At 48.3% G+C, this 18,992-nt stretch overlaps 1 protein-coding gene across 1 annotated transcript in view; it reads right to left on the reverse strand.

The window, feature by feature from the left end:
• Positions 1-18,992, reverse strand: part of LOC142584397 (uncharacterized) — a 103,767-nt gene that overhangs the window by 72,848 nt on the left and 11,927 nt on the right. Inside the window, exon 4 of the mRNA XM_075694541.1 lies at positions 14,500-14,626. Coding sequence (XP_075550656.1) covers positions 14,500-14,517 — 18 coding nt within the window. The 5' untranslated portion in view covers positions 14,518-14,626. The remainder of the gene's footprint in view (positions 1-14,499; positions 14,627-18,992) is intronic.

Genomic DNA, 18,992 nt, shown 5'->3' on the forward strand with positions numbered 1-18,992 from the left:
TGTTGAATGAGTAATAATTAATTTGGTCAGCGTGAAACATCGCCTTCGTCCTCGTCGTATTTCGTTTTACAGACGTACCACAGTTTGCAAAAGGGTGCAAGAATTTAGGCATAGTCTGTGAACGATGCAATGAGTAAACGTGAACATTAAGTGAGATTAAAATTGTGATGTGTGCAGCGCATAAACATAAACATTAAATATGACTACAAGTTGCATCGGATGAAAATAAACGCAGTTCTAAGCGTCGATTTCAGTAATACATTATATCATTAGCCGCTGAACAAAAGCTTCCACATAGATCCCACAAGGAAGATCTTTGTTGTTAATGAACCCCGTTTTCCCCATTACCTGCTCAAAAGAATAATAATAAGAAGAAGCAGGATAGGAACGGCGGAGTAGCCTCGGTGGCAAGAACCCCGTCGAGGACTCCTGGGTTTCGAGATTAACAGGGCACAGGAAGACAAAGCACCGAAATACGATCTTCCCTTCGGTGTTGGAGCCTTCCAGTGGTTGGTTTTGTTGAGCCTCAGCATAGGAAGCTACGTCTACGCAATGCACACCGTCAGCTTCCTAATGACAGCCGTCGTCATGGACCACTGGTGTCGGCGCCCTGCCCGGTTCGCGAACATCAGCGAAGCCGAATGGAAATTACTGGCCATCCCGGTGGACGAGAATGGCAACTACAGCCGCTGCACCATGCGACACCCACCGGAGAACGGCAGCTCGGCCGGCATCGTTACGTGCACGTCGTGGGAGTACGACACTGGCGCACACGGCAACAGCATCGTCAGCGAGTGGAACCTGGTGTGTGGCAGACGGTGGCTCATCGAGCTAGCCGATATCATCTACGCGGCCGCCAGCGCCGTCTCCATGCCCGTGTCCTGTGCCCTGGCAGAACGCCTTGGCAGGAAGATTGTCGTGTTCATCGCAGTCCCAGTTGTCGGCGTAGCCGGCGCAGCCAGCAGCCTGCCGACCGACTTTCACTCGTTTGTGGCAGTGCGCGCAATCGTCTTGGCCTCCACCTCAGCCCAGATACCGCCGCTCGTCTCTCTGTTGTACGAGGCGTCTCCAAAAGAGAAAATGCCCATCTACTCCATATTACCCTGGCTCTTCAGTTTTCTCCTGGTAAGAGTCGCATTTATGGCCGCGATGCTGATCAAAGGTGGCTGGGCAATCTCCCAACTTGTGCTCATGGTGCCAACGTGCCTTCTGATGTTGCTGTACTGCACCGTCGACGACTCAATGGAATGGCATTTGGCACGCGGCCATGCCAAGCATGCGAAGCGCGCCGCCTTGCGAGCAGCGAGGTGTAACGGAGTACCTTGCAGCCGTTGCCGCGAGTCTTTCACCCGACTTCTGTCTTCTACAAGTGCAGACACCTTCACAAAAAAACCTGGCGTCTGGGACTTGTGCTCAAGTCGTTTTCGAACGCGAACCTTTCTGCTAGCCTACAGCTGGGCCGCAGTGACGTGCTGTTACAACGCTCTCGTCTTGAACGATGGGGTTACGGTTAGCCACGCCGTGACCGTCATTGGCTTCATTGCATCTGCCGCGGCCGTGGCCGTTGCTGCGTTGTGTATTCCCAGCTTCGGCTGTATACGAGTACTGTCCACCTCAGGAATCGTCTTTAGTGCCACTTCCGCTACTCTGACCTCCATGTACAATGACCAGGAGACGCTCACCAGCGACTGTTTAGTTGTGGCAATGCGGATGGCGGATAGTGTCGCCATGTTGTTCCTGTTCTCTCCAAGTATCTACGCGTACCCCGTTACTCTGCATTCTAGTGGCATCGGTTTTGGTCTTGCCTGCTCTCGCCTGGGAGGCATTCTATATCAGGTGACACGATGGCATCCTGTGGGACGCCGTGTCCATGTACTGCTGACCCTAGCTACCATCTTGATGGCACTTTTCGCGGTTGCGATGGTGTTCCTTCCCAAAGAGGCTAACTGGAAGCTGAAGAGTCAAACTGTCGCATTCGCATCAGTCACAGCCTTGACCGGCGATGATTTAAGACGTGCCCTGCGTGAGACCGTGCTTCGCTTGCCGAAGACTGCGTCGGCGCATTAGCAGATAACCGAAGCATTGGCCAGGGCGTCGTTTTTGATGCAGCTCCCGGCGGACCCTTTTACTTCGTTGCCATATCTTTTTTCCGTGAAGCAGTGACTATAAATGCGGCTTCTTTGTTCACACTTAATAGAAAGTTTTTCTGACTGTATCATGTTTTGGATGCTTCTACAATACCGAAGTGAAACGGAGACAAGTTGAAGTTTGTTTAATGCGCCGTATCAGTACTGTGCATAGAAGATGGCTTCGATTATGTTATTACGCTTTCTCTAAGCTATGCTGAGAGTTGAGAAATGCAATCACGGCATTGATGAGTCCTGTAGCTCTGGAAGGATTATGGCGTAACTAAATTTCTGACCGGTTCGTTTGTGTATGCGTGTTAATGCTAGGGTTTCGTTAGAGAGAGAAAAACCGATATATTTAGGGCGTGTTGTTATTTGTATTGGCAACGATGGCCTTCCAAGTATGGAATTCTGGTTTACTATATTGCACTTAGCTCAATGTTAGCTATAGCTATAGCATACAATGTTAGCTTAGCTATATTTCTTACCACAATGTTTACGGCTACGCCGGTCGTCCACTTTGGCGGGGCGCAATGGCCTCTATTTTTATTCTCTTGGCAGGCTATTGAAAATTACTTTTGCCTTCTGCATATTAATTTTCACGCCTACCCTTGCACTTTCTCGGTTAAGGTCCTCTATCATTTGTTGCAATTCAGCCTCAGTGTCACTGAACAGGACAATTTCATCTTGTTACAGAAGTTGCATTACTTTTTTGTAATTCTCCACCTCCCTGCCTCCTAAGTATACACGCCTATAAGGCATCGCGTCTTTAACATTGGGCCGCAAGCCCACGTGCAGCGCCTTTTCGCGTAAACGGTTGGGAACTTGATGTTTAGTACATCCAGAGCACGTTGAGCTACGTGCATCCGTGAGTTTTGCTTTGTGTGTGATTAAGTTGTTCGCCGGCGAAGGTGACTGCTGGTAGAGTCTTAACCATCGGGGCCCCATACCTGGGCTACGTGAAGCTGTGTACGTCCATGGCTGTTGTTTCGTGTGTGACTAAATTGCTTGCCAGAGAAGGTGACCGCCAGCAGAGTCTGAACCGCGGTGGGAGCACGCTCGGACTACGTGAAGCCAGTCTTCGTCCGCAGCTATTGTTTTGTGCGTGATTAAATTGCATGCGGGTGAAGGTGACCGCCAGTGGAGTCTGAACCACGGCGAGAACCAGCGCGCGTGCGTATGCTTCACGTATGCGTCTGGACGGCAAGAGGTGAATGCCGACGTCTCGAGAGGTTTATGAAAAGGAGCCGATCCAACGCATCGCCAGCTTGCTCCGGAGGACGATAAATGAACGCTGAAGAACTCCTGGGCAAATAAGAAGCCGCCAACGTCACGTCCCCGACACCGAACACCACCAGCCACCTTGGAAGCCAGCCGCCGACGTCGAGGGCCGCTTGCGAGCCGCATCGGTGTGGAGGGAATGGTGACGCGCTCGGATTACTGCATGTCACTTTTGATTCTGTCGACTGCGGACCCTAAATATTTTCTTTACCGATTACTGTTTAGAACATTAGCCTGTACCAATGGACATATAGCTCATTGTTCATGTAGCGATTGCACATCGTAATTGTTCTACGTTGTAACATCTGTTCTTTGCACTTGTCACCTTCATACTTTTTCTCTATAACATATTTAAAACTGCAACTTACTAACACCAGTTTGCTTTGTTTTTGAGTGATCACATTAAATTACTGTTCTGTTCTTGATTTGATCAGGGCTTTCCCTCGTTCACGACGGCAATTGGCGAAAGCCAGACATCAGACTCCAAGCCCTTGTGGCACTGCTGCGGAGGAACTAACGCATCTACTCTGAGTCAAGACACGTCTGAAAAAGCTAAAGTAGTTTAGTTATTCGCCGTTGATTCTCCCTTCTAAGCCTATCTTGTCGGCATATATAGAAATGTCTAAAGCCCACGTCTTAAAAGAAGAGAACTTCATATTCGTTGACACCATTGGATTTCTTAAATTCCGTATAATTGGCCTGCCCTATTTTTGAGCATCTGGGTATATGCCCCGAATGCTCCCGCCTGCTCTGGAGCACGAAAGATTCATACAGCGCGGAAAATTAGTGTCAATCAGAACAGCTCTCTTTTGAGTACTAAAACCGAGACACAAACGCGACGTAAAACATACTTAAAGTATGCGGACATCTTATTGGAATAGCGGGCAATGGTGCTTTGTCTTCCTTGATCTTTTTAACTTGCTTATATTTGGGCTTAACGAGAGGGAAGGAAGACGAGGGCCCTATTGTTTATTAGTCATATCATAAGAAGCGAATTATATTTGGGCAGCCCATTCATGGCCCATTGGGTATGTGCCACTAGGTATCTGTGCTCATTCTGGGACAATCCTGCAGATTGGATCGGCATCACTGTGACGCAAGCGGCCGTGCTTCTCTTTGCCTACACAGCTCATCAAAGTACTTATTCGGCAAGCAGCAAACATCGCCTTTGTCCCCTTAGCACTTTGTTGTATAGACATCCCACAGTATGCAAATTGGTGCTATAATTTAGTCATAGCTTTAGAACGGTGCAATTAGTAAACGCGAAAATTGCGTGAGATTAAAAATGTGATGTGTGCAGCAAATAGACATAAACGTCGCATGGGGCTACAAGTTGCATCGGATGAAAATAAGCACACTTATACGTGTCGATTTAAGTTGTACATTATGTCATTAACGGCTAAAAAAAGCTTCGCTGTACCTAGATACCACAAGGAAGACCTTTGCTGTTAATGGACCCAGTTTTCCTGCTCATGTGTCATGCAGTTTTGGTAGTAGTCACGTTAGCTGCTCAGAAGAAGAAGAAGAGAAGAGCAGGAATGGCTGAGAAGCCTGAGCCCATAGTGGGTTTGTGCCATTTATTGAGGATTCATCATCATCATCATCATCATCATCATCATCATCATCTCAGCGGCTGCTGGGCATCGCACTTAGCGGGGCACAGGTAGACAAGGAGCCCAAATACGATCTTCCCTTCGGTGTTGGAGTTTTCCAGCGGTTGCTTCTGTCCAGCCTCAGCATCGCAGGCTGCAGTCTACACGCCGCACAACGACAGCTTCCGAACGACAGCCATCGTCATGGATCACTGGTGTCGGCGTCCTGCCCGGTTCGCGAACATCAGCGTAGACGAGTGGAAATTACTGGCCATCCCGGTGGACGAGAACGGCAACTACAGCCGCTGCACCATGCGACACCCACCGGAGAACCGCAGCTCGGCCCGCATCGTTACGTGTACATCGTGGGAGTACGACATTGACGCGTGCGGTAACAACATCTTCAGCCAGTGGAACCTGGTGTGCGGCAGGAGGTGGCTCATCAACTTAGCCGGGTTTACCTACGCGGCGGACACCGTTATCTCAGTGCCCGTGTCCGGGGCCCTGGCACACCGCCTTGGCTGGAAGACTGTCGTGTTCATCGAAGTGAATCGTCGTCGTAGCCGGCACAGCGAGAGGCCTGCCCACCGACTTCAGCGCGTTTGTGACTTCGCGAATCTTCACCTCGGCCGCCATCTCCGCCCTGATACCGCCGCCCGCCTCTCTGCTGTGCGAGACGCCTCCGTCGGAGCGGATGCCCGTGCACAGTGAGCTGCCCTGGTAGTTCTGTTTTGTCCCGGTTCAGAGTCGCAATTTATGGCCGCAGTGTTCACGAAAAGGTGCTGCGCCGTATACCAACTCGTGCTGACGGGCTCCGGTGGTGTAGTACGTTAAGGACCGATGCACGACTAACCCTCGCGACCATCTTGGTGGCACTGTGATGGAGTTGCTTCACAAACAGACTGACCGGAAAGGGGAGTGCCAGATTCTCGCATTTGTATCGCTGGCAGTTGTTTTGGGCGACGATTTAAGACTGGCAAATGCGAGTGTTCTACGTTCCGTTGCCGAGCAATGCCGCGGTGAATTAGTAGAGCACCGAAACTATTTGCGAAACCCTATTGCCTACGCAGATCCCCGTGCACTGTTTAAACTCGTTGATATCTTTTTGTCTGGAAGCAGGGACGATGAATGCACCTTTTTCTTTCTCTTTTTTCTGACACTGATATTTTTTGTGAGAGTGGGGACGTTTTGATGAATTTTACAGATGCGGAGGGAGACGAAGACTCATCGGACTCTGTATCTTATTACATAAAAATTTGTTTAATGGCTCAATACCAGCGATTAAGTCATGTGCGGCTTCCGTTGACGAACGGGTTTGGTTGGGAGGCAAGCAACGGAAGAGCTGTGGCCCTCTGGGAATTCAGTGACATTACTCAAAGTGCGGGGAGTCTCCTTGCGTGCCTGCGTCGGGAAGGTTCAAATTTGACTTTGGTGTGATAGGCTGTTTTTCTCACATATGTGTACGGATCATGGCTGTACCATAGACCATGACATCTCTTCTAAACCGTAGTACCTTTCCTCTGCACTGTAGACAGCACATGGACGAAACAGTCGAGTCTGTGAGGGCCGGGGTAAAAGGGAAAATGGGACGCCGCGACGCCACATCGGCTGTTTTATCAGCGTATCGGTGTATTTTCCTTTTAACTGCGCTAACGAAGACGCTAGCAGACGCCACAGAGCGAACGCTAATTAGTAACTCCTTTGTTTTCCTTTATTTCTCTAAACAGTAATCTGCCGAAGTCCGTGAAGTGAAGGTTTCTTAAAAGCGTAATTTTTAACGCGATAGCGTTAAGGAGCTCGTGTCGCAGAAAAGCCGGTGTCGTCGGCGTCGGTGTCGGTGTCGGCGTCGGCGTCCGCGGCGTTGGCCGTGAGCGATAAATCACGGCAGGCACTTCATAAATAAAAAGCAACTTCCAAGATGGGCTGGGTGGGAATCGAACCAGGGTCTCCGGAGTGTGAGACGGAGACGTTACCACTGAGCCACGAGTTCGATGCTTCAAAGCGGTACAAAAGCGCCTCTAGTGAACGCGGTGTTGCCTTAGAAACGAGCTGTTTCTAAGGCTCAGGCGTGCGTCGCTTGCTCAGGCGCTCATTTCGTTGTCGCGCCGAACGCTGCGTTGCTCGACGCTCACCGCGTCCGATGCGGGGCGCGTAGTCGCTGCGCCGTAGCCCAATACCCCTTGTCGGGTCGACGGGAACGCTGTCGCGTTCCACTCTTGAAGGCGAAGCTTAAGCGTCCTCCAATTTTTTTTTATCCAGCCAGAAGTTGCACAATGCCACAAGCGCTCCACAAAAAGCAAACCACGCACGCGGTCATCTCACTATTGCCCGATGGCGATAAAGCCTTCTTGACCGCTCAGGCCAGGTCAACTGGTAGCAGTGGGTGAGATCTCCAAACCACAATCTCCTCTTCTCTTCTCTTTCTTTCTTTCTTTCTTTCTTTCTTTCTTTCTTTCTTTCTTTTTTTCTTTTTTTCTTTCTTTCTTTCTTTCTTTCTTTCTTTCTTTCTTTCTTTACGATGGTCCCGTATGCGTTTTAATCGTAGCTTCCTGGCCACTTTCAGGTGGATGGCAATGTTTTTGTGTTTGTTTCGAGAGGCATGAGCCGGGGGCAAGCAAAGGGGATGCAGCTGAGGCAGCGCTTGCGTATCAAAGAACATGTCGTTTTCGCGCGCTATGACTCTCCGGGGATCTTGCGCGAAACAGAGGTACTATCGGCGTCAAATGAAACGCAAACAGCGGGGCTCGTGGCCGAAGCATAACTGAAGTTACAGTGCGCGCCGTCCAGTTATAACCATTGACGGGCGCGCACCTCCGGCTTAACCGCACTTAACGATGTTGCTCGTTCTACACTGCGAAATATTTCGTTTCTATTCTTGTTCCTTTTTATTTGAAAGCTAAGAGAGACAAAAGAAAACACAAGCTGAAATATCGCTGCACAGCCGGAGCATTCTCGCAAATTGCGGCGCAACAGTATATGCACTATTCGCGTCAAGGGAAGCGCGAACAACGTGTTATTCGTTGCGCTGTCATCATTACTGCGCCGCCATCGTTTCTCGCTTTGAAATACAAACTGAACTGACCAGAAGCGAAAATATCGAAGTATAGAAGGTGCAAGACCGCGAAGTGCAGTTGAACCGAATGGGCGTGCCTGTCAATGTTGATGACTGGACAGCACGCACTGTATGCTTCTGCCTTGCGCTCCGCTGTTCGCGTTTCATTTGACGCTGACCGTATACATACAGCGAAGTCAGAGGAAATCAAAAACGAATTTTTTTAAATACAAAATCTGTTGTTTCATTACGTTTCTGCGGCCTTCTTCATTGCAAGCGCTTTGGAACCACCCGATGCAGCAGCTGCAAAAGCCCAAATGTCTGACATATAAGCCTCAAAAATCTAGAAGCACTCGGAGGTGCGTGGTGTCGGAGGCTTTCTCATGCCGATGTGTGTGAAAGCTTTAAACGAAAATCGCTGCGTGACACGTGTCAGCCGCACCAATTTCCCCCGCTTCTGTCGTTGCGTTTGAAACAGCCTTTAGGTCTCTAAAGACGCTGCATGATGTTATCTTGCTTCTTTGTGTCCGCCTCGCGGTATCACAGGTCCTTAGCAGTGTTCCGTGTGACCAAAAACGCGAACGAAGTAATCACCAGTCGTTTCCACTTTCTTATCGCGATTTCTGAAATCATAAAAGATAAGCTTCTCTCTCTCTCTCTCTTCGCTCTCTCTGTTTGAACATGAAAGCTCCTTTGTGATCGCTCTTACGGCGGTTGCGACTATTCCTTTCGGGAGCATTTGTGATCAATCGACTGCCCCCGCTCGTCGCCCCATTACATTAGATGAGCACACGCGCAGTACCTGGCTGAAGCATCAAATAAGCATTCATAATGGGTTCGGATGCATTATGATTCTTGGCACTTGCGACAGCTTAATGCGCTTTGATGTAGCACATACACGTCAATACTTGCGCGTCGGAAGACCTTTTTTAGTGTGCACCGTTACAAGGTCCGAGATACAGTATTGATGTATGCAGCAGCGAAGTGCACTTACTGTGGTACGGCGTTTGATGGATCTCTCTACCTTTCCTACTTTCGATCACCCTGTTTCTTTTTTTTTTTCCTGGGAACATTTCGTAGGCGTAGTTGTCGGTTGATGGCAAGTAATACCGAAGTTTATTGGTGCGATAGTTGTGTGTGGCTTGCCCTGTTCTTTCGTATGAGTATATCGAAGGGAAATGAGTGGGTTCTCTTTTAGTATTGTCGGCCGCGACGTATAATGATGACGAGGAGAGAAATATCATGACTGTATAGAAATACTAAACCTAGGTATAGCGCGCACATTCGTGAGGCCGATATGGTAGTTGATGGGTGCGGATAGTTCTGCGTTACTTCGCAAAAATATATGCTATATATGAATGAAATAGGCTCGCTTTATATATGGTCAGCGAAGAGTACGATGATAACAAAGAGAGAAATGTTATGACTGTATGAAATTACAAAGTCGGGGGGAGGGGCAGTAGGCCCTTAACGTTGAAGAATTTCGCAATATAATGGTCTAGGATAACGATGTGGTGGTTTGCGCAGAGCTGCTGTAACAGTTAGTTGCTGAAGGGAACGGAGTGCATGTGCTTGCATTAAGTATTGTCGTTGAGACGTCCATTTATAATGCACTGGGAGATATGATGATTATATAGAATTAATAATCCAAAGTAGGCTCCTAATGATGCGGTACTTCGTAGTTGATGAGTCTGGATAGTTTTGTGTGGCTTGCGCTAACCTTTGGAAGGCCATGGAGTCTGATCATGTTGAATATTATCGACGAGACGTACAATGATAAGATAGAAACAAATTTCGTGACTGTAGAGGATTAACAATGTACACTAGCGCGGAAACTGCTCACGAGCGTTCAAGGACAGCACAAGGAATTTTGTTCTTTGCTTATCGGTTTGTACACCTTGACATATTAAGCACAAGTTGACCATCGTAGTTTGACCAAAGGCCAAAGATAGCTTCCTTTCTGATGTCAGAATACGCTTAAGTCAGTTGTGGTGCGGGCTTTACAAGTTACGCGTACTCATCTTCAACCAAACTGCAGGCTTGACACGTCTCTTGTGTCGTTGACAGAAGGAATTGTACGTTGTCGGCGTCCTATTTTTATCAGAAGAACAAGTTTATCAGATTAAGTTGGCGATCGGTAACGCGTCTATTTCCTCAGACAACATGCAAAAACATTTACTGATAAAATACAGCACCTAGTAACAGTACGTTTGGGAGGCGGCACTCAGTTCCTGGCGTGTTTGAGGACGTAATTTAAGCGCGCTTTTCCGTAAATTGCAAGACTTTCGGCCGGTCCTGCAAGCGGCTACCCGTGCTATTTGCCGCAATATAATGTTTTAGCTGCTTCAAGCTTGCCGTTATAGGCAGTTTACAGAATGGCGGAATAGCCGTGAACTGGACAGCGGCAGCAGTGCTGGTAGCGTCATCTGACGGCGCTTTGTGAAAACACAAAACGTTAGAAATATTCTTTTTCTTTTTTTGACATGCCGTCCTCGTCGAAGTAAGCAGACTCTGCAGTCCCGAGACAGTTACCGCGCTAAGGAGCTCCACTAAAGTGTACTCTTTCGCGTGACCTAGCAGCCCCAGCCACAAAACCAAATTCACGTTTACATATGCCATGTTAATATAACTCTTAGCATCCGGGGTGTTTGTTTATTTATTTTCCATACCCTCAATCGCCGAGTCTTGCAGAGGCGAGTGGGTGACAGTATATAAACAAAGAAAAGAACAGAGTGATACGTGCAGCATTATAGAATATTAGCCGCAAATTGATAAATGTGAAATGAAATATAACAGAATGAAACAACTAAAGCAAAAATAACTGAATTGAACAGAAATAAGCACAACATGTTGTATTAATATTAGCAGTAAAATATAAACGTCTAAAAAGAATCTACCTACCTATCTGTCTGTGTCTGTCTGTGTCTGTCTGTCTGTCTGTCTGTCTGTCTGTCTGTCTGTCTGTCTAATCTAATCTAATCTCATCTAATTTCATTTTTGTTTTACGCCGACCGTTAAAGACATAAAGCCGCAGCTTTCTGAATGGACTATACGCTGCCGCCGCCGCTATTCTCGTTGCGTTTTCCGCGAACAGACGCGCATTAGACTGCTAGCTGGCCAACTTGCTGTTGCGCTCTCGCCAGAGCAGCGCTGCTGTATCAAACGAGCGAGTGAGCTAAACGGCAGGGGCCGGCGTGTTCCAAAAAAAAACGACTGAAGTTCTCGTCACGGGAGGTTTGAAGGAAAAGCCCAGAAGCAGACGCCCCGGGAAGCTCTGACGACGCCGCCATGGAGATCGATTCGCGCCAGGCGCACTCTGCAGGTCGGTAGGGGCCATCTTCCTTCGGCTGATTAGCGAGGACTCTTCGTCAATTCCTTCCCTTGGTCCTCGTTTAGTAGCCCACGTCTGCCGACGCCAAAAGAGACAGCTGCGAGTGGAGCAGAACTGATGTGCGCCGCCCCCAGGATACGACATTGGTTCCCCAGGATACGACATTCGAGCGTCTCTCCTTCGCCGCTAAAGCGTCGTAAACAGAACCTTCACTGCAGTGTTTAGACGCTTCGGTTAACGCGAAAACCCAAGCCAATGTTATCGAAACCTTTAACCTGCGTGCGTTTATGTGATGCTTATATTTGTGCTGCCGGGTTGGATTCCCGTCAGTTTCATGCACCGTACGTGATAGGCCGCTCGCCCATGAAGTATCACGTCCTGAGACTTTACGAAGGAAGGAAGAATATTGATTGGAAAACGACGTGCGTCTTATTCACGCACTTAACTTTAAAGAAATGGACTGGCCTTGAATTTCTTGACCATTAAACGACTTTTGAATATCAAATAAAGTCAGCTATGGACTAAAAATGACATTTCGCTGTATGTGGGGAAAAAGAAGGGGATTTTATGTGCCAGAACCACAACATGATTACGACGCACGCCGTAGTGGGGGACTGTGGAAGTTTTGACCACCTGAGGTTCTTTAACGTGCCCCTAAATCTAAGTACACGGGTGCTTTTGCATTTCGCCCTCATCGAAATGCGGCCGCCGTGGCCAGGGTTTGATCCCGCGACCTCGTGCTTAGAAGCCCAACACCATAGCCACTAAGGTTTTTCGGTGTTCTAGATTTATATAGTTTTGCTCTGTATAGTGCCCTTTTAGGCGTCCTCAAGTATAGAAAGGGCTTGTCGCCTGAGGGAATGCGACATATATGGATTAGTGTAATCTTCTTTCTTGTAGCTTCAGACGTTCTTGTGGCCTCTTTTTCTTACGGTTTCGCTTCCTAAATTGCAAAGCAATCTGTTTTGTCAACACAGCAAGGCAACAAATCTCTTCGCACATACATAGCCGTCGCAATTTTTTCCGTTTGTAGCGCAATGATTTTTAAACGATCAACTTGCAAGTCACAACGTCGTTTCTAGCCAGAAGGACGAAGTTTAGTCATATCCATGTTTTCAACCAGATGGCCGTTGAGCAAGAGATTAGGTCGTTGCCACTAGGTGCCACAGACCAATGAATAATGGCGCTCTTATAGCGAAATTGTTTTATTGCAAAAATAACCGTTTGCGGGTTATACTGGAGTTCACGCTCATGGCTTGACTGAGTATAGCCAGGGTGGGCCTAAGTGGCACGTACTGTACATAAAAATTGCCTCCCGTCGCCTACGGCCTTGGTGCTGGCAGAGCGTCGAAGGGGGACTGCGGATCGGCAAACCTTACGCTAGGTGCCCACCCCATTGACACGGGCCAATCACTCCCGACAAAAACACTGCCGCTTCACCATTCCGACTGTGTATCGGCCACTGCGCTCCTGTTTCCACGGAAGTTGGCGCTTAAACGGAGCAAAGCGCGTCGTTTCCGTGTAGTGCTCCATCATCATCATCATCATCATCATCATCATGTTTATGTCCACTGCAGGGCGAAGCCCTCTATAGCCAAAGGCAGATCTTGAGAAGCAAAACGGTCCCCAGAAAAGGTTCCCTCTTTGTGGACTTTTTGGCTCGAGCAAATACGAGGAAGAAGCTCACGTCCGATCGAACCACGCTGGAGTGCTTTCCTGGACGCTATCAAATTGCGGCATGTCGGCGTTTCGAGCCAATCAGAAGGGCCGAAACAACCCCGTAATCCAACCCCAGCTGACCAGACGGCGAATTTGATAATATTGTCACGTTGTAGTGACATGTGGAGGAAGATGCAACGTCAAAAAATTAGTTACGAATTCAACTCTTCATCGGGCGAACCTGCGCCGAGCAAAGCATGTAACACTCGGCGCGATGATTGCGGCGAACAAGCTCGTCGATCGTCGATAAAATGTGATCTGCGGGAATAGCGCGTCGACTGTTTGCACATGACTCGTCGAAAGTTCCAGCGCAATTATCGCTAGTGCCCGCGTGCCTTCCAGAAAGTGCAACGCTATTCGCGTCACGCATAAAATTCAACTACACAAGGTTAGACGACGACATATATCTATGCAACCTACAGATTCGACGATAACATCCGAGGTATTTTCGATTGATTTACCGCGGGAAAAAATGGTCGCCCGAAAAAGGATGAGCCAAAGATTGACAATTTACGCGTGCCAATATGACGGAAACGTGTCAAGCGTGGAGCATATATAGCTACCCTGCGTGAACCTCCATACTTTGCAGCTGCCTCGAACGCTAGTACAGTAATTTTTGTAGGAAACTCTATGGCCGGGGTTTCACAAGCTGTCAAGTTTTGGAAGGGACTGGCCCACGGACCCGGTCAGGCTTGAGCACCCGTGGCTGGTATTCGGCGAATGCTCGACGCCACCTCGCTTCGTGGAGGTCGGCGCGCGACGCTCGGCGACGACGGGCCAGCCTTCATTGCAGTCTCGACGCGCGAGCGTCGTCTCCGCGGCCCCACGATGAATGGACCGGAAGCAAGTCGACACTGACCGTTTTGTTCGTGCAATGCACCGGCGTAGCCCTACGGGAAGCTGCTGCGAAGCTGAAGCGGTGCACGGAAGCGCGCTGTTCTTTCCCTTCGCCTCACGTTGTGTATTTACTTCCTGTATATGCACTCGCTGTGTTTGTTTTATAACGCAAGAAGTTAAGTGTTTTATAAAGCAAGAAGTTAAGTAGGTGAGGGCTAGACTAAAATTACGTCTGATATAAGCAAGAGTACCACTAGCATTACTAGTTATATGGTTAACATGAGCTTGCTTAACATGAGCTTGGTTAACATGAGTTAGGGGAACGTTAAGAAAATAGGTAAACGGTGTGCCGTTAGAAGTACGGCGAGCAACACTCATTTCTTTACATCTATTTATATTGTACACGCGTGTGATATTTGATTGTTTGAATGAGGCGCGTGGGCGCCATCACCCGAGAGAAGAAGAGGAAGAACGAACTGCGCTCGCGCTGTGAATCTAACCGGTCAGCGCTGCAACCGCTGTTGTAAATATAACCTGTAAGTAGTTGCTCGTCTTACTGACTCGTCCTTCGCGTAACATTGTGGTGGCGGGTGCCGTTCCCCTGTCCTCGCCACGGAGCTCCGCAGCGGTCGCACCGTCCTGCTTTCCGTCATGGCTCCCGGTGACGACACCTCGTCTCCTTCCACTCCTGCGACCCCGACAACAACGTACGTTGCAGTTGCCAATCCCCGCGATCCCGGCATATTCTCTGGTCAAGATAATGTTGACGTTGAGGACTGGCTCAACCGGTATGAACGTGTTAGCCAAAACAACCGCTGGGACCCTACCATTATGCTAGCCAATGACCTCTTCTACTTGGGCGGAACTCCTCGTGTCTGGTTCCGGGCCCACGAGGACGAGATCTCTAGCTGGGATGCTTTCAAGGAGAAGCTCGTCGACCTCTTTGGAAATCCCACCTGTCGGCAGCTGGCTGTAGAAAAAGAGCTTTCTCTACCCGAGTTGCTCGTCTTGCTGACTCGTCCTTCGCGTAACAATATTCCGTTTCACTAGCAAAGTCTCACACCACACATTTACATTACTTAGGTTCGATTGTAGTGTTAAATGCTCATTAGCCACTCCGCGTACGCAAAAAGGCAACAAGACGGCAGGAGGGTGGCTTTCTTAATTACTTTTGGCCTAATGAAAGCTACCTTTAAAAATAAAAATACAAAAAATAAAGATATCATTGTAAACCATGTGACAAATCACTGAACAGTCAACCAAAGAATGGAAGGGAGTGTGTTATGCTTTCAGACGCGAAGTCATAAAAGGGAAAAATTGTTATCCAGCCGACAGCAACATGAAGCTTCAAAGGTACCAAATATTAGTTTCCTAAAATGAAAGCATCGCAGTTGTAGAAGACTTTGTCCTGGTCGAGGGATCGAACCCGCCACCAACGCTTTCCCAACGTGGTTGCCTTATATATTTTCATGCTATTATCAGGGGGAAGAAAATGTTCTTTCCTTGCATAAATCTTCAACTAACGTATTTTCGCAGAACTAATTTCCCAAAGGCAGAGACAGTTTGGAAAGGTGATTCCAGCTTTACTCCTCGCGCAACAATCCAGCGAATGATGGCAAAGGGCGGTTGTGCTGTGTGCAAACAAGCAAATCTAATCTCGAAGAGTGATCTTCGTCGTGCTACTACCGAGATTAGCTCTCAAATCTCTATCATTTTTTTTTTCGTGGGTAGTGATTTGATAAGTTCGTTGTGAACAGTATATAGCTGTATGTATGTTTAATTTCCTCCGGTACGTTCTCATGACCTGTTCAGGCTCGTGTTGTTCTTGTACCCGTATAAGCTGCCTTTTTCTTTATTTTCCCTGTGATTCATGAACCTGCTGTTAGTGCGTTTTATTAGCAAAACTTTCTCTGTCTCTTCTTTCGACTTTCCCGCTGCTGCTGTTGGTGCAGACTGTCGTGCTGGCCGACTAGCTGGCTTGCCTTGCGGAAAAGTTCATAATTAGGACGGCACTCCTATCGTTATTATACCTCCTAGCTGTGATAATTTCTACGTTGTTATGCCGTCATGGTAGTTCTATCGTCGTCTTTCTGTCGTAGTGATCCCGCTGTCGTCATCGCATTGCCCCATGCCCACAGCTTGAACTTTGAAAAGATTAGCTAGGCGCAGAAAAATCCACTGGGCGGGCTTCATCGGCCAGTATCGGCATCGGGTTGTGGCCATGCCGTCGTTTGGGACGCCTTCCTCGAGATGTCTAGTCGTCGTCATTCTAGTGTCATCATATGTTCATCGTCATGCCGTTGTCCTCACGCCGTCTTCGTTGTACTAATATCATCAGTGCTGGCTGCTGGCTACAGTCTTGCACCATTGGTCAGTACCGGACATAGTGCAAACACCGGATATAGCGCGTATATGGAGGTGGCTCACAGTGGCAGGAGATAGTGAACGTAAGCGCGGACGTGTGCTCCAATGCCAACACAACACCGTTGTCATGCCATCATCGTCATGGCATCGCCTGCATGACATCGTGGTCATTCCTTCATTCCTTGATCATCGTCATATATTTCCGCCCTTTTCACTTTATCACTGCCACTGAGTCGTCATATCGTTGTTCTCACGCCACCGTCTGTAAGTCGTCATCGTCATACCGTCGTCACCAGACCGCCGACATGCCGATGTCACCTTTGCGTTGTTGTCGCAGAGTCACCGTAATGCCGTCATCGTTTCTTCATTGTCCTCATTATGTCGTAGTGATTCTACTGTCTGTCATGCCTTTGTCGTCACACAGTTGTCATCGTTCTAGCATCGTCACCTCATTATCGTTATGCCGTCGTCGTCTTCCAGCTCCGTCATCCCATCGCCACAACGTCGTCGTCATGCCTTCGCCATTATACCATCGCCATCATTGTAGCATCAGCACTACGTCATCGTCATACCATCATCAGTTCAGCGCCGTCATCCCATGATCGTTATGCCGTCGTCGTCGTCACATCGTCGTCATGCCATTGCGGTCATTGTAGCGTCGTAATGCCGCCGTGGCCGCTTCATCTTTGCTACTCCTTCATCGTCATACCTTCGGCATCATCCCAGCATTGGCATCACGTTTTCACGGCATCATCGTCCCACTGTCGTCATAACATTGTCGTCATAACGTCGTCGTCATAACATCGTCGTCACTCCAGCGTCGTCGTCCTATGATCGTTACGCCGTCGTCGTCCCGTTGTCGTCATTCCGCCATCGCAGTGCCGTTCTCTTCCTTCGCAGTCGTCTTCATGCCACCATGGCCGTTCCATCGTTACATTATCGTAGTGATGCCTGCGTTGTCATTAAACCGTCGTGCTGCCGTCTTCATACAGTCATCGTCATGTCATCGTGGTCGTCATATTGTCGTCATGCGTGGCAGGTGTATGATAGAGCGCAACAAGTTATGTTGAGCAAGGCGGTTTCCAGTGAAAATGTGCCCAACTAGGTCGTGTAATCTCTACTTGCTAGTTACCGCTAAGCAGGTCAGCGTTCACAGACTCCAATTAAACCTTCGCTTAAGCCGATTCCCACTGTGCGTGGGACCCGCCTATGTTTATAGTTATAGACTTTCGATAGTTTTTTTACGGCGAAGCTGTATATGTCTAGGGTCCCATCTACTTTTCGTGTTTGCGTGTCAGCAATAAAAATATGAGCGTGGGTCGCTCGCTCGGATAGTGAAATACCGGGCCGACGCGCGGCGGACGTGAAGCAAGCTTCAAGCACTCCGCCTCTAATAATCATAAATGAAATACATAAATCAAAATATACTGTTTCAAGTCGATGAGTATACTGGAATCGTTTGTGAACAGCACATGGATTCACGAGGATGAGGCGTTGAAATACACGCAAAGGACAAAATGTATGTACGACCATACTCCCTTGACTCGCTGGAGGACAATGCCACAGACTGTGGGGATATCTGTGCCGTACAAACGAAAGGCATAATTGTGATATCCATTGTGTCTATCTCTCCAGGGACACCCAATTGTGATATCGAGAAGTTTATGACCACGCACGTTGTATGGCTTAACTGAGATGACAGTACCCCTGAGATCGTCGTTGCAGGCTTCAATGTGGACATTTCGAAACTAGACAAGAAACGGCTCGGTCACTTTGTGCTGGAAGTGTTTGGTTTGGAGTGCTGCACCAATCCAAGTCACTCAACTACTCAACAACGGTCGCTTATAGGTCTAACTTTGGCCAAGAATGTGCCTAAAGTTCTCCCCCAACCACTCAGTGCATATCACAGTAATCACAGAGCTATCATCGCTACCATTACCAAATCATGACAATGAATACACTTAGTCCTGTCTAACCCTGTGTGATGTGCTACTGAGCTTCGCTGGTCCTCCACTTCCACAGAGTGGAATGACTCCTCAATTTATGCAGTTGCGTTACATTTATTTTCTTTTTGTTGTTTTTAGCAGATATCTTGAGATAACCGACCCTCTCGGTCGACAAGCATTTGATATTTCACAATTAATAAAGAAAAATGCATGTGAGGCCGCTATTAGCTGAAAACTCGAAGCGCGGAGATGGAGATAGACTATTCAAACTTTGCCATTATGTTTGCCCTTTATCATGTGTGCACATGTAGGAGTCGCATAAAATCATTACGATATAGCGACTCTGCAGCTCCCAGAAACGTCAGTAGCAGACGCACTACTGCTTATTATCATAACGGGAAGGTGAACGCTCTTACTTGTCATACCGCAGGTTATTTTTGCAAATGCATTCAGAAAACTAAACTCGGTCTACCGCGCTATCAATTTCTGTCCGCTTTCTGCATTGCACTCGGCTTTGAATATAAATATTCATCGTTGATCGTTCCGCGCCAGTGTCGCAGACGTCAAGTAGTCACTTTAACTGCAATGACGTCATAATATTTTCCCACGAAAATTCTTTCACAGCAGGGCGCTGCCTTGGAAGCGAGCTGCATGTGCGCAATTGCTAGCGCGTGACGTTTGTGAGTTTCTAGAGCCAGCTGCTCTCTGCTGTGATTGGTGCAGGCAGCAATGAGAGTAACTACA

This window comes from Dermacentor variabilis, chromosome 6 (genome assembly GCF_050947875.1).
Source record: "Dermacentor variabilis isolate Ectoservices chromosome 6, ASM5094787v1, whole genome shotgun sequence".
In the NCBI taxonomy this organism is placed as follows: Eukaryota; Metazoa; Arthropoda; class Arachnida; order Ixodida; family Ixodidae; genus Dermacentor; species Dermacentor variabilis.